This window comes from Brachycentrus maculatus, unplaced genomic scaffold (assembly GCF_059751285.1).
Source record: "Brachycentrus maculatus isolate JH-2025_06_01 unplaced genomic scaffold, ASM5975128v1 h1tg000033l, whole genome shotgun sequence".
NCBI classification, from domain to species: domain Eukaryota; kingdom Metazoa; phylum Arthropoda; class Insecta; order Trichoptera; family Brachycentridae; genus Brachycentrus; species Brachycentrus maculatus.
This window is the reverse complement of record NW_028280787.1, coordinates 933,261-946,812: the sequence shown is the minus strand read 5'-3', so window position 1 is coordinate 946,812 and position 13,552 is coordinate 933,261. Positions and strand designations below refer to the sequence as shown.

General features: G+C 38.5%; 1 protein-coding gene across 2 annotated transcripts in view; it reads right to left on the bottom strand.

Annotated features, from left to right (window-relative positions):
* Nucleotides 1-13,552, bottom strand: part of LOC148312752 (uncharacterized) — a 518,102-nt gene that overhangs the window by 473,919 nt on the left and 30,631 nt on the right. For both annotated transcript variants that reach the window (XR_015838852.1, XM_088273863.1), the window contains exons 16-21: nucleotides 11,650-12,668; nucleotides 9,170-9,325; nucleotides 7,151-7,237; nucleotides 3,083-3,247; nucleotides 1,962-2,042; nucleotides 72-229 (exon numbers count right to left, since the gene is read on the bottom strand). Coding sequence is in view for 1 of the 2 variants with exons in the window: in XM_088273863.1 (XP_088129989.1) it covers nucleotides 72-229; nucleotides 1,962-2,042; nucleotides 3,083-3,247; nucleotides 7,151-7,237; nucleotides 9,170-9,325; nucleotides 11,650-12,668 (1,666 nt within the window). In the remaining variant the exon portion in view is untranslated. The remainder of the gene's footprint in view (nucleotides 1-71; nucleotides 230-1,961; nucleotides 2,043-3,082; nucleotides 3,248-7,150; nucleotides 7,238-9,169; nucleotides 9,326-11,649; nucleotides 12,669-13,552) is intronic.

Here is a 13,552-nt window from a genome sequence, read left to right as displayed (position 1 = left end):
AACCTCTCTGCTTTTCCCAGTCACCTATTTTATGCTAGGAGCGGGACAGCAGTACTGCACAAGTGCCTCACCTTTCCTTGGCTGTCGGCGCATTCGTCTATGTCTTGACAGGCTCCATCGGGAGTGATGCGGTGTCCTGGGGAGCAGTGGCACAAGTATCCACCGGGAATGTTGACACACTTCTGGTTCGGTTGGCAAGAGTGCTTATCCGAGGCGCATTCATCGATATCTGGAGAAAAGCATAACCAAGCATGAAAACTCCTTTGTTTGTGTTATGGGACTGATTGGAGTCATTTGGTCGTAACGTAACACGTTACAATGCGAGCATTCGTGTAATCAGTACAGCGTTCCGAGTGCTCCATCCGATGTCGGATACTCGCCGTGAACGACGTTACAACTAAATGCTCCAGTCAGTCCACACCTATATAAACTTAAATAATAAAATAAAACCCTTATCCGCACCCCAATGGTGCATAGGGCACTGCTTCATATAAACGTAGTGTTATCTTGATCGTTTACACATGAAGGAAAGATGATCAGCCCTCCGCTTCAGGTACCAGTCCAGGGTAGTATTGAATAAATATGACAGTGAAAAAATCACTTATATTTATTTTACCCCCCTTGGGAATCGAACCCGGGACCTCCAGAACGGTAGCCGAGCGTGCTGACCATTACACTACGGAGGCGGACATATAAAAAAAAAATATAAATATATATAAACTTATTTTCTTTTTTTATGAGAGTCAGAAATGAAGACTCTAAGAAGCATATCAGGCAAGAGTCTTCGAGATATAATAAGAAACGCCAGGATCAGGGAAATGTGCGAGATGGAAGATGTCGTTAGGTAGGGAAGAAAACGAAGGAGACAATGGTATGCACATGTGAGGAGAATGGAACCATCCAGACTCCCCAACATCGCACTATATGGCCAACCCCATGGTAGAAGACTCCCAGACAGACCACCAAAGATATGGGTCGATAGCTGGGAATCGACATCGCAGGAGGCTAATCCCTCTTAAAAACAGGCCGCAAGGCCTACAATAAGAAGAAGAAGATTTTTTTTATGAGTAAAATATCATTTCAGGGTCTTTCTTCTAAAAAAATATATGTACTTGAATCAATTCGCAATAATCTCACCTATGTCTAATTTGAGTATTAAAATATTCTTCACAAATTGTGATCTGATGGCCATCTGTCAAAATATTTATCAAAAAAATTCAATTAATATATCGTACAAAAGGATTCCTACAACAATGTATATAAACTATATATTAAATTAAAGAAATATGCAAGGTTATCAAGTCCTGGAATGTTGGATGCCCCAAATATCTAGCCCTGGAACGCTTTGACTTCTATCTTCCTTCATAGAAATACAAAAAAAAAGCTTCATATTTTTTTATATGACCTTGATACACCTATTATAGGGGCATGCATTCCATATAGGCAGAAAAGTAGTACCCTACCTTACTAAGTAGTACCAGCTTACCTTACTACCTACCTCTACTTCCAACCCTAATTAATTCTCTGTGCACGCCACTGCTTATATCGCTCACTCCTTTCAACAACGTCATAAATAAAAAAAACTTGATTCTTCAGGAGATCGTTTTTAAAGTTTAAAAAAACATAATACAATGTATTAAAAATAAATATCAAGCCACTTATGGAACTTTTTACTGTGCAACAGATCTTTTTAGGTAAAACCTGAATGTTTTTTCTCCATTTGAAAAATATTTAGTGTATTTAAAAAAATGATAAAACTTTTCTTCAAAAATGCAAAAACAACACTTTCTGCCCTGTAGCAGGTAAATATCAAGTTAAAAATATGCCACTTTTTCTGGGATATAGTACATTTTCTGGGCATTCTGAAAACATGCGCAACTGAAAATTGACGATTTTTGAAATATGACATTGTTGAAAGGAGTGAGCGATATGTTTATGTTATTTGTATGATTTCTACTTACCAACACAGCGATTGTCTTCTAGCTTATAGCCCCAAGAGCAGTAAGTGTGGCGCGGAGGGCTTGTCACAGAGACAACACGAACTGGAAATATTCAGAGCTATAAGTTGATAAAAACAATAAGCTAGGACACAAATGCCGAACCCTCTTCTAGTGGAACGGAAGGCCTGTTGAGGACAGTCAGCAGTCCGGTTTCTCCTGAGGAGTGCAACGTAGTTTCCTCAATGAGCAAATGGTAACAAGTTCCTGATTGCCCAACACTAAATTATCCCTCCTGTTCCCAACAAAGATTGAACTATAAAAAAAAATTGCTAACAGAAACAAGAATCCACTTAATGATCTTTAAACCTTGTACAAGTTCGATAAATAAATAAATGTAACTTTTCTTGAATGTTTTCCGCAGATACTTTGTGGCACATTTTATAAACTTTATAAAATAAATTAACACATGAGATGCCTTGATAATAATAATTTTTCTAAATTTGCTGAACATATATTAAATAACAATCATTCTTTTAATTTTAAAAATGGCATTGAATTACTACATTCTAATAAAAAAGTAAACTCATTGCATAAATTGGAGATTTTGGAAATTAAAAAAGCCATAAAACAAAATTTAAATATTATTAATAATCAATTAAATTTATGTAACAGTCCTATTTTTGATATTTTTCCAATTTCTGTTCCTAAAATTTCTGCACAGCAGGTTTTTGTGTTTTGTGTGTTCTGCACTTTACGTATGCAGCTTTATAATGTTTTTTGATCATACTGTTTTTTGGGTGATTCCATTAGTTGTTATTTGGGGTTGCTATGCAATGAATGATCAAAATAACATTTAGGATTTTTACAAAGTGTGGAAGTTTTTGATGAGATTATTTTAATATATTTTAATTTTTTTGAATTAAAATAAACCCTGAAGATGACAAGGTTCTTGTTGAAACCGGTAGGTTAAATTGTATTAATAAAAAAGTGGTGAAAACAAAGTTAATTAATTTTATAAAGATATTATAAAATGTGCCACAAAGTATCTGCGGAAAACATTCAAGAAAAGTAACTCCTATCTTTTCAAAAAAGTATCCAGACCAGTTACTGACGCAGTGACTGATAGGACATCTACAGCATACCTGGAGGTCTAGGTCGACTGGGTGCAGGAACGGTAGCAGGCTTGACGCATCTGTCAGACACCAAGACATGTCCGGGGCTACACTGGCACCGGAATCCACCAACCGTGTTCACACACTCTTCATTGGTAGAGCAGCGAGAATCTCCCTCCAAACATTCATCAATATCTGCAAGAAGAAGGTGAGACACATGACGACATTCTAACTAACTAACCATCACCCCGCTCCCCCACAGGGGTAGGCAAAGAGAATAGAACGCCATACCACCCTGTCTTTGCAAACATTCTTCACCTCTTACACATTCATGCATCCCCTCATATATACCCGCCGATTATTTTGACTGTTAACCTGACCGCTTTCAAGTATTTGACGTACCTGATCGTGCTAAGTTTTCCTCAGTCTTCCTCTGCTTCTTTTTCCAACCACATTTGCCTCATACATTTGTTTAACCGTTATTTCCTCATTTATACGTTCCACAAAGATGATAGTATGCAACCCCAGGCAGAATTCAATGATTTAAATCCAGATGAACCCCATATAATCCTCCAAGAAGTAGAGAATGCCATTAAAAAACTCAAATCCTACAAATCGCCTGGAAAGGACGGAATCCAAGCTGAGTTCCTAAAGAATATGACCGATGACGGCATTAAGAGGATGCACGATATATGTAATTCGGTATGGGAATCAGGAATATGGCCAACGGACTGGGTGGAATCTGTATTTATTCCAATACACAAGAAGGGTTCTACGCTAAAGTGTGAAAACTATCGAACTGTCTCACTCATCTCTCATGCCAGCAAAATATTGCTACACATATTAAAAGCAAGGCTAAAACACTACCTCGACTAGCAAATTTCAATTGAGCAAGCTGGATTCGTCAAAGGCAAGGGTACACGTGAGCAAATCTTGAACATAAGACAAATAATCGAGAAAAGTCGGGAGTTCAAGGTTCCGGTCGTACTTTGCTTTATTGATTATACAAAGGCTTTTGACTGCGTGAATTGGAATTGCCTGTGGAAGGTTTTGGAAGCAATGGGTGTACCGAGACAGTTGATAGTTCTTATTCACAACTTATACGTACAAAATTTGGCATCGGTAAGAGTTGATAATTTCCTCTCAGAGTCATTTCAAGTACAAAAAGGCGTGAGACAAGGGTGTATACTGTCTCCTGATCTCTTCAATATATATGGAGAATATATAATGAGGAAAGTACTAGACGGGTGGGAAGGTGGCGTATCAGTAGGGGGCAAAAAGATCTCCAATATAAGGTTTGCAGACGACACAACGCTAATAGCCAACAATGAGGACGAAATGGCTGAACTCCTCCATAGAGTCGAAATAGAAAGCCAGCATTTAGGACTTCAAATAAACAAAAGTAAAACCAAGGTTCTTGTCATCGACCGATTCGGCACCCTGATAAGGAAGAATTCTTTAAGGGATTATGAAGAAGTCGACGACTTTATCTATTTAGGTGCACTCATTTCTAAAGACGGAGGCTGTGAAGCAGAAATCCGGAGAAGAATTGGAATGGCAAAATCAGCAATGTCTAGTCTGGCGAAGATATGGAAAAATCGGTCCATACTGAGGAGAACGAAAACCCGTCTAGTGAAATCTCTTGTATTCTCCATTGCGCTGTATGGAGTGGAAACATGGACACTGAGGAAAAAGGAAAGACATATGCTGGATGTGTTTGAAATGTGGTGCTGGAGGAGGATGCTGCGCATTCCTTGGACTGCAAGACGCACAAACGTCTCCATTCTCCGCGAACTGTCAGTGACAGAAAGACTCTCCACGACTTGCAGGAAAAGGATTCTGTCCTACTTTGGGCATATCGCCAGAAAGAACGAGAAGAGTCTTGAAAAACTGGTAGTAACAGGTACAGTTGAAGGCAAGCGGGCAAGAGGACGGTCTCCAACAAGATGGACAGACCAAATAAAGGAATTAACCGGATCCTCGCTAAACGCAGCCATCAAGTTGGCCCAGGACCGGGAAGAATGGAGAGGACTTGTGCACCAAGTGCCTGACATTCCAGAAGACCACGACGCTCAGCATTGAGCAAGAAGATGAAGAAGAAGATACGTTCCACATTGATCACTCCTTTCAAGAACGTTATATATCAAAATTTGTCAATTTTCAGATGTGCATGTTTTCGGAATGCCCAGAAAATGTACTATATCCCAGCAAAAGCAGCATATTTTTAACATAATATTTACCTGCTACAGGGCAGAAAGTGTTGTTTTTGCATTTTGAAGAAAAGGTATTGTTTAATTATTTTTTTAAATATACTAAATATTTTTCAAATTCAGAAAAAACCTTCAGGTTCTACCTCAAAAGATCTGTTGCACAGTAAAAAGTTCAAAAAGTGGCTTGATATTTATTTTTAATATATAGTATTATAATTTTAAACTTTAAAAACGATCTCCTGAAAGTTTTTTGATTTATGACGTTGTTGAAAGGAGTGAACGACATGTCCAAACCATTTCAACACACCTTTCTTAATTTCATCGATAATGCTTATATCAGCCTTTCATTCTTTCCTTATTTCACCATTCAAATATCTATCATACATCGTGTTGCCGCTTGTTCGTCTGGGGGATCGCATTTTGACTGCATTCAGTCTACTTTCATCCTTCTTTTGCCAACTCCATGTTTAACTATCACGTCGCTTACCGCAGGGATAGGCAGCAACACCACACCACTGTGTCTTTGCAAATATCTTCGCCTTCAGTACAGAAATAATTTTCTTTGCGACGGGTGACGAAAAATGGATTTATTTTGAGAACGCGAAGCGGAAAATAGTGGCCGAAAAAACACGAATTTTCCTTGAAAATTACTTGCTTTTTTACTACAAACTCTGTCAAAAACTCATGCGTACACCTGTATATCGGATGGCTCCAGTGTACAGTGTCATGAGATTTATGATTTATGTAGGAGTTAGTATGAATAATGTGGTTGTCAATCATGGGTAGAACGGTGAATATTACACGTGTGTAAAGTGATTAGTTAACCAGCCTATGAGAGGTCATAAGCCCTGTAAATGTGTACGTGTGTGTGTGTAAAATGTGACTTGTGTATAATCTAACAGTAGTACGTTAGTTCAGTAGTGTAATGGGAAAGGGTTATATCTGTCAAATTATTCATTTTCTAAGTTTGTTCCACAAAATGTCTAAAATATGGTGTATTCCATAATCTGGCAAAAAGATATAGCTGTAGTTGCTATATTTATTCGTTTTTATTAAATAAATAATAATAATAATAAACCCTTATCCGCACCCTAATGGTGCATAGGGCACTGCGTCATATAAACTCAGTGTTATCTTGATCGTTTACACATGAAGGAAAGGTGATCAGCCCTCCGCTTCAGGTACCAGTCCAGGGTAATATTGAATAAATATGACAGTAAAAAAAAATCACTTATATTTATTTTACCTTCCTTGGGAATCGAACCCGGGACCTCCAGAACGGTAGCCGAGCGTGCTGACCATTACACTACGGAGGCGGATAAAGTTTTTATTAAGATATGTACATATTATTCTTTGACATCTCATCAAAGATGAAGAAGAATATGGAAGTCTGGGCATTTACGGGGCTGACGACCGTCATAGGCTGGTTTAAGTGATCACTTTACACACGTGTAACATTCACCAATTCTACCCATTACTGACATCCACACTACTCAAATTCTTGGAAGTTCTATATATATGAACCAATTAAGAAACCTTGTTCCTGAATCACTAGAACTTCACTAGAGACATTTATTGGTGAGATGTAAAGAAGCTTTTTACCAAGCAGAAACTCTCATATTAGTATGTGAGGTCCGAATCCTGGATTATAATCACACACATGAGAAACGCCAGAAAATACCATTTTCATTTTTATTATTTAAGCTTATAATTTGACCAGATAATTTATTTACAACATTTTGCTGTTGTAAGATATGTACATATAAAAATACGTAAAACAAATGAGTTATTTAATTTCACAAATTTGTTTTTGTTCTCCTGTAAAATTTGGTCTGAGACAGATATACCCCTTCGCTTTTACAATACCGATATGTGATAGAATACATACCAACGCATTGTCTTGATACAGGATCAACTTGAAACCCGATGTCACACACTTTAGCAGGACCCGGAGACCATTTTGGCACTGCAGGAACTAACATAGAAAAATATATGAAATCAGACATACATATTCCCAATATTTTTAATGTGTCCAAATACTTGTTCTCAAATCTGGATTAAATACAATTTATTGTAACTGCAGACAGTTGGTAGAATTCCATATTGAATTGTTGGGTAATATATCCAAAATTAAACAAGGTTTATTGGATTGAATTCTACATTTATTTATGTACATATATGTTAATACGTGATGTGTTTCATCTTATTAAGACATTATCAAACACTGACTTTGAGTCTCAAAGTCAGTGTTTGATAATGTCTTAATAAGACGAAACACGTCACGTATTAACATTTACATAAATAAATGTAGAATTCATTCCAATAAACCTAGTTTAATTTTGGATATATTACCCAACAATTATCAACAATTGTAGGGGTTATTATTTTTTTTTTTTGACATCTCATCAAAGATGATGAAGAATATGGAAGTCTGGGTATTTACGAGGCTGGTTGGTAAATGTTACACGTGTGTAAAGTGATCACTTTACACACGTGTAACATTTACCAATTCTACCCATCATTGACAACCACACTAGTAGTGTGTCAAAAAATAATTTCATTAATTGATTCGGAAGTCACTTTGTGGTAAAATCTTTCCATTTTTAATATTTTACTTAGTCAATACTACTTTTTCTTAAAATCAACTGTGACACGTGTTTCGATGCATTCCGCATCATTTTCGGTGTTTGAAAATGATGCGGAATGCATTGAAACACGTGTCACAGTAGATTTAAAAAAAAAGGTATTTACTAAGTAAAACATTAATAAAAAGTGTCAAAAAATAATATGAATTCCCTCTAAATGGACTTCTTCATCTATGTTCAGACATCAAAAAATCTTGATTTGAATATCTCTGGATGGGAGTGAATCCAGCATTTCTGATCAAATGATATTTAACGGCGTTTCCTAGTATAGAATTCATCAATGTTTTACTGAAAAATAACAAACTTTGATGTTGATGTTGCCTATGCAAGTTTTTTTTTTATTATATATAAACCCTCATCCGCACCTGATGGTGCATAGAACACTGCATCATATAAACGCATCGTTATCTTGATTGTTAACACACGAAGGAAAGGTGATCAGTCCTCCGCTTCAGGCAGCAGTCCAGGGTAATACGGAATAAATATTAGAGTGAAAAATCACTTATGTTTATTTGACCCCCCTGGGAATCGAACCCGGGACCTCCAGTTCAGTAGCCGAGCGTATTTACCATTAACTACAAAGGCAGACATATGAAGACTTTTTTTTAAACCCTTACCCGCACCTAATGGTGCATAGGACACTGCATCATACAAACGCAGTGTTATCGTGATCGTTAACACATGAAGGAAAGGTGATTAAAGAAAACACTTCGTTTTTTACCACTTGAGTTTTATTATAGACTACATGTTTCAGAAGTTAAACATCCATCATTCAGGTCTGTATAATAACATTATTATACAGACCTGAATGATGGAAGTTTAACTTCTGAAACATGTAGTCTATAATAAAACTCAAGTGGTAAAAAACGAAGTGTTTTCTTTAATCATTGTAACATGTCTTACCACAAAGTTAATGCCGAAACAATTAATGAAGGAAAGGTGATTACTCCGGAAAAAAATGTGCTTTGTCACTTGGTACATAAGAAGTAGATAAAGAGATGATCCAATTTTGACAGCAACAATTTATAATAGCTAGTTTAATACAGTGGCAATTTTTAATATTATTTCTTAGGAGACAATGATATGCGCGTGTGAGGAGAATAAACCATCCAGACTCCTCCACATTGCACTGTACGGCCAACCCCAAGGTACACGACTCCAGGGCAGACCGCCAAAGAGATGAATCGACATTACAGAAGGCTAATCCCTCTTAAAAACAGGCCACAACGCCTACACCAAGATGAAGAAAAATATCTTGTTACCTGGTGGAGCTAGCTCGTTTCGACTCCTGCAGATTCCCGTTTTGATGTCCTTATAAAATCCTGGAGCACACAGACAGGTGTAGGCTCCGGGAGTGTTGCGACAAATCTCTGTGTTAGGTGCGCAGGCGTGTCTCCCAGTCCGACATTCGTCAACATCTGAAAGAAGCGGACATTAATTGAAATGGGATCTATCGATATAGTTGTCACGATGCATATTCAGGGATTTAAAGGCGTGCAGCGTACCACCCTCTCTGCCTACCCTTACTGGATTTATGTTTCGATTGTTTTGTTGACAGTGCGCCGTGGCGTAGTTGGGTAGACGCTCGACTGTGAAACTAGTGTCGCAGGTTCGATAAATTCAAGAAAGATTTATTTTCAATTGGTCTGGGTGTTTGTGATGTATTTTTCACATTTACCTTACTTATTCTTACTATCCTACCTGCAGACAAGCCTCTAATAGAGACTTTGCGGGTTATTCCTTTAAATAAAAATAAAACACACCACTTGATGCTTCTTAATGAACAGTATATATAACGCAAGTTTGTCTGCCTCCATAGTGTAATGGTCAGCACGCTCGGCTACCGTTCCGGAGGTCCCGGGTTCGATTCCCAGGGGGGTCGAATAAATATAAGTGATTTTTTCACTGTAATATTTATTGAATATTACCCTGGACTGGTACCTAAAGCGAAGGGCTGATCACCTTTCCTTCGTGTGTAAACGATCAAGATAACACTGTGTTCACATAAAGCAGTGCCCTATGCACCATTGGGGTGCGGATAAGGGTTTTATTATTATTATATATATAACGCAAACAAGTCGAAACACGCAAGTGGTCGGGTTGGCGCGAAATACTGTATTTTGTTTTATTAATTATTGTTGCATTTGGTGTTGAATAAAAGTGTGCAAAGAAATTCTTTTCTACCTACCTCAAGTCAGACTTATTTTCATCTATACCATTTTAATAATAATAATAAAACCCTTATCCGTACCCCAATGGTGCATAGGGCACTGCTTCATATGAACACAGTGTTATCTTGATCGTTTACACACGAAGGAAAGGTGATCAGCCCTCCGCTTCAGGTACCAGTCCAGGGTAATATTGAATAAATATTACAGTGAAAAAATCACTTATATTTATTTGACCCCCCTGGGAATCGAACCCGGGACCTCCAGAACGGTAGCCGAGCGTGCTGACCATTGTAGGTTGATTTATTTTATTTTTGCATGTAGCGAACTGAAAATATTGACTTTTAACCCTTTCCGGTCCCTTAAAATTAAAAAAAAATACTCTAGGTAGGCAGTTACATTCCAATTGGAAACGAAATCTTTTGTTCTCTGCTCCACATACTGTTATATGTAATAGATACGAGTGACAAAAATATAAGCTTGGAATTGAAACAAATAATACTAATGATGCGGATCTGTCCGCCTCCGTAGTGTAATGGTCAGCACGCTCGGCTGCCGTTCTGGAGGTCCCGGGTTCGATTCCCAAGGGGGGTAAAATAAATATAAGTGATTTTTTCACTGTCATATTTATTCAATATTACCCTGGACTGGTACCTGAAGCGGAGGGCTGATCACCTTTCCTTCATGTGTAAACGATCAAGATAACACTGCGTTTATATGACGCAGTGCCCTATGCACCATTGGGGTGCAGAAAAGGGTTTTATTATTATTATTATTAATACTAATGATGAAAAAAATGTGGAATAACATCCGACATGGGACCTAAGAGCAAAAAATCACTGTCGAATGAGATTCCACGTTGGACCAGTTAAAAGTCCTTTTATGGATTATAATTATGATGTTAAATGTGACTCCGTTACTACTCCCTAATTATAAATATGGGTTCTAGAAATACTCCAGTAGATTCAGGGAGTTTTTCAATTCAGGCTTATACCATCGTTTTGTCGCACATTCTTCTGAGAGATCGCATTTCGACTGCATTCAGTCTACTTTCATCCTTCTTTTGCCAACTCCATGTTTCACTTCCATACATTAGAGTTGGAACCAGGACTCCGTTGTGCACTGCCAGTTTAGCTTCCAAAACGATGTATGATAGATGTACGAATAGTGAAATAAGGAAGGAATGCAAAGCTGAGATAAGCATTATCGATAAAATTAAGAAAGGTGTGTTGAGATAGTTTGGACATGTAGAACGAATGAGTGAGGAAAGAACGGTAAAACAAATTTACGAGGCGAATGTTAGCAGGAAAAGAAGCAGAGGAAGACCGAGAAAAACATGGCACGATCAGGGATGCCAAATACTTGAAAGTGGTCAGGTTAGGAGTCGTAACAATCGGCGGGTATGTATGAGGAGATGCATGAACGTGGAAGAGGCGAAGAATGTTTGCAAGGACAGAGTGGTGTGGCGCTCTATTCTCTCTGCCTACCCCTGCGGAGAAGCGGCGTGATGGTTAGTTAGTTAGTTAGTTAGCTTATACCATGAAGAAGGGAAGAAATATTTTGGATCAACATACCGACGCATTCCTTCCTGCTGTCCATTACATATCCCGCTATGCAGTACTTCTCTCCTGGTACAAGCTTAGTCCAAGTGTTCTCTTTGAGGTCCTTGGTGTCCACTATGATGTTCCCATCAGCATCGGGGTTACCCTCCAAGGTATCTCCACCATTCGGAATTGGGACATCTTCGATTCTTGGTTCTTCTGGCTGATCGACATTTGGCCTTCTGGGTCGCTGAGGATTGGGGTAATACACATGCGGCCTTGGAAGCACTTCATCTCTTGTCTCTGGTGAAGTTTGTTCAGGGTTTGTTGCTGCGGGAGGCGTTGTTGGGGTGTCTTCTGGATCAGGTTTTTCTGATTGATTATATCTGGGATCAGGTCTTGCTGGTTGCTCATATCTAGGATCAGGTCTCGCTGGTTGTTCATATCTAGGATCGGGTCTTGCTGGTTGCTCGTATTTAGGATCAGGTCTCGCTGGTTGCTCATATCTGGGATCAGGTCTTGCTGGTTGCTCGTATTTAGGATCAGGTCTTGATGGTTGTTCATATCTGGGATCGGGTCTCGCTGGCTGCTCATATTTGGGATCAGGTCTCGCTGGCTGCTCATATCTGGGGTCAGGTCTTGCTGGCTGTTCATATCTGGGATCAGGTCTCGCTGGCTGTTCATATCTGGGATCAGGTCTTTCTGGCTGATTGTATCTAGGATCAGGGCTAACTGGTTGATTCAATCTAGGATCAGGTATTGCAGGTTGACTATATCTAGGATCTGGTACAGGTCCAGGGTCTAAATTTGCTGGCTGAGTATATCTTGGGTCTGGACTTGACGGTTGGTTGTACCTTGGATCTGGGCTTTGCGGCTGGTTGTATCTGGGATCTGGGTTTCGGTTTGGACTAACAACTGATGGTTTCGGTTGGCTCTGATCAGTTGGAGACGGATATAGACTATTACTGTCTCTAGAATCTGTAGGTTTTGCAGGAACAGGGGTTGCTGGTTCGTTGGCCTTGCTAGCATTTTCTTTGGCAGCTTTGGCATTTCTGAAAAAATAATAGAAATTGTTCTGTAAGGGCGTTTGTGTACTACACGGAATTTTACCGTCCGGCACATCAGTTAGCGTTTTAAAACGATGATTGGCTTGGATTGGCTAGTACTTTTGTCCATCTTTCTTTGGATTGATGCGTGAACACGTTGCGCGTAAATTTGATCATGCTAAACTGTCGTAGACGCTTGCATCTTTCAAAACCAGACTGCCAGACGGTAAAATTCCGGGTAGTACAGAAACACCCTAATTCATGTAAAATTCTAAAACCATTATATACAGGTTTCAAGAATTAATGGAATATGAATATTCAATAATGGGCAGAATGGTGAATGTTACGCAAATGTATAAAGTGATCGCTTAAGCCAGCCAAACGCCAGGTCGTAAGCCCTGAGATGCTCTGACTTCCATCTTCTATCATAAAAAGGGGAAAATTAATACATGTTTCGTATCAAGTTTAGATATTTAAAAAAAATTTTGTGTGTCCAAATACTTGTTGAAAAATCTGGATTATCTCCAATTAGGAGTTATTTTTTACATTGTAAATGTAAACAAAAGAATTTCTGCTTAATAAAAAGCTTGCCTCATCCCACTGTAGATGTCTCTCGTGAAGTCTATTGATTTCAAGAACTGTGTTTCGAGTTTAATCAATATATCTAGAAGTTCCAAGAAAGTGTGGTTGTCAATCATGGGTAGAATAGGTGAATGTTACACGTGTGTAAAGTGATCAGTTAAACCAGCCTATGACGGTCGTGAGCCCTGTAAATGACCAGACTTCCATATTCTTCTTTATCTACGTTGAGATGTCAAAAAAATTAAGTAAGTTGAGACATCTTTCAAATTTCCATATTATACTTTTCCATCCCTTGAAAACATGCTTCG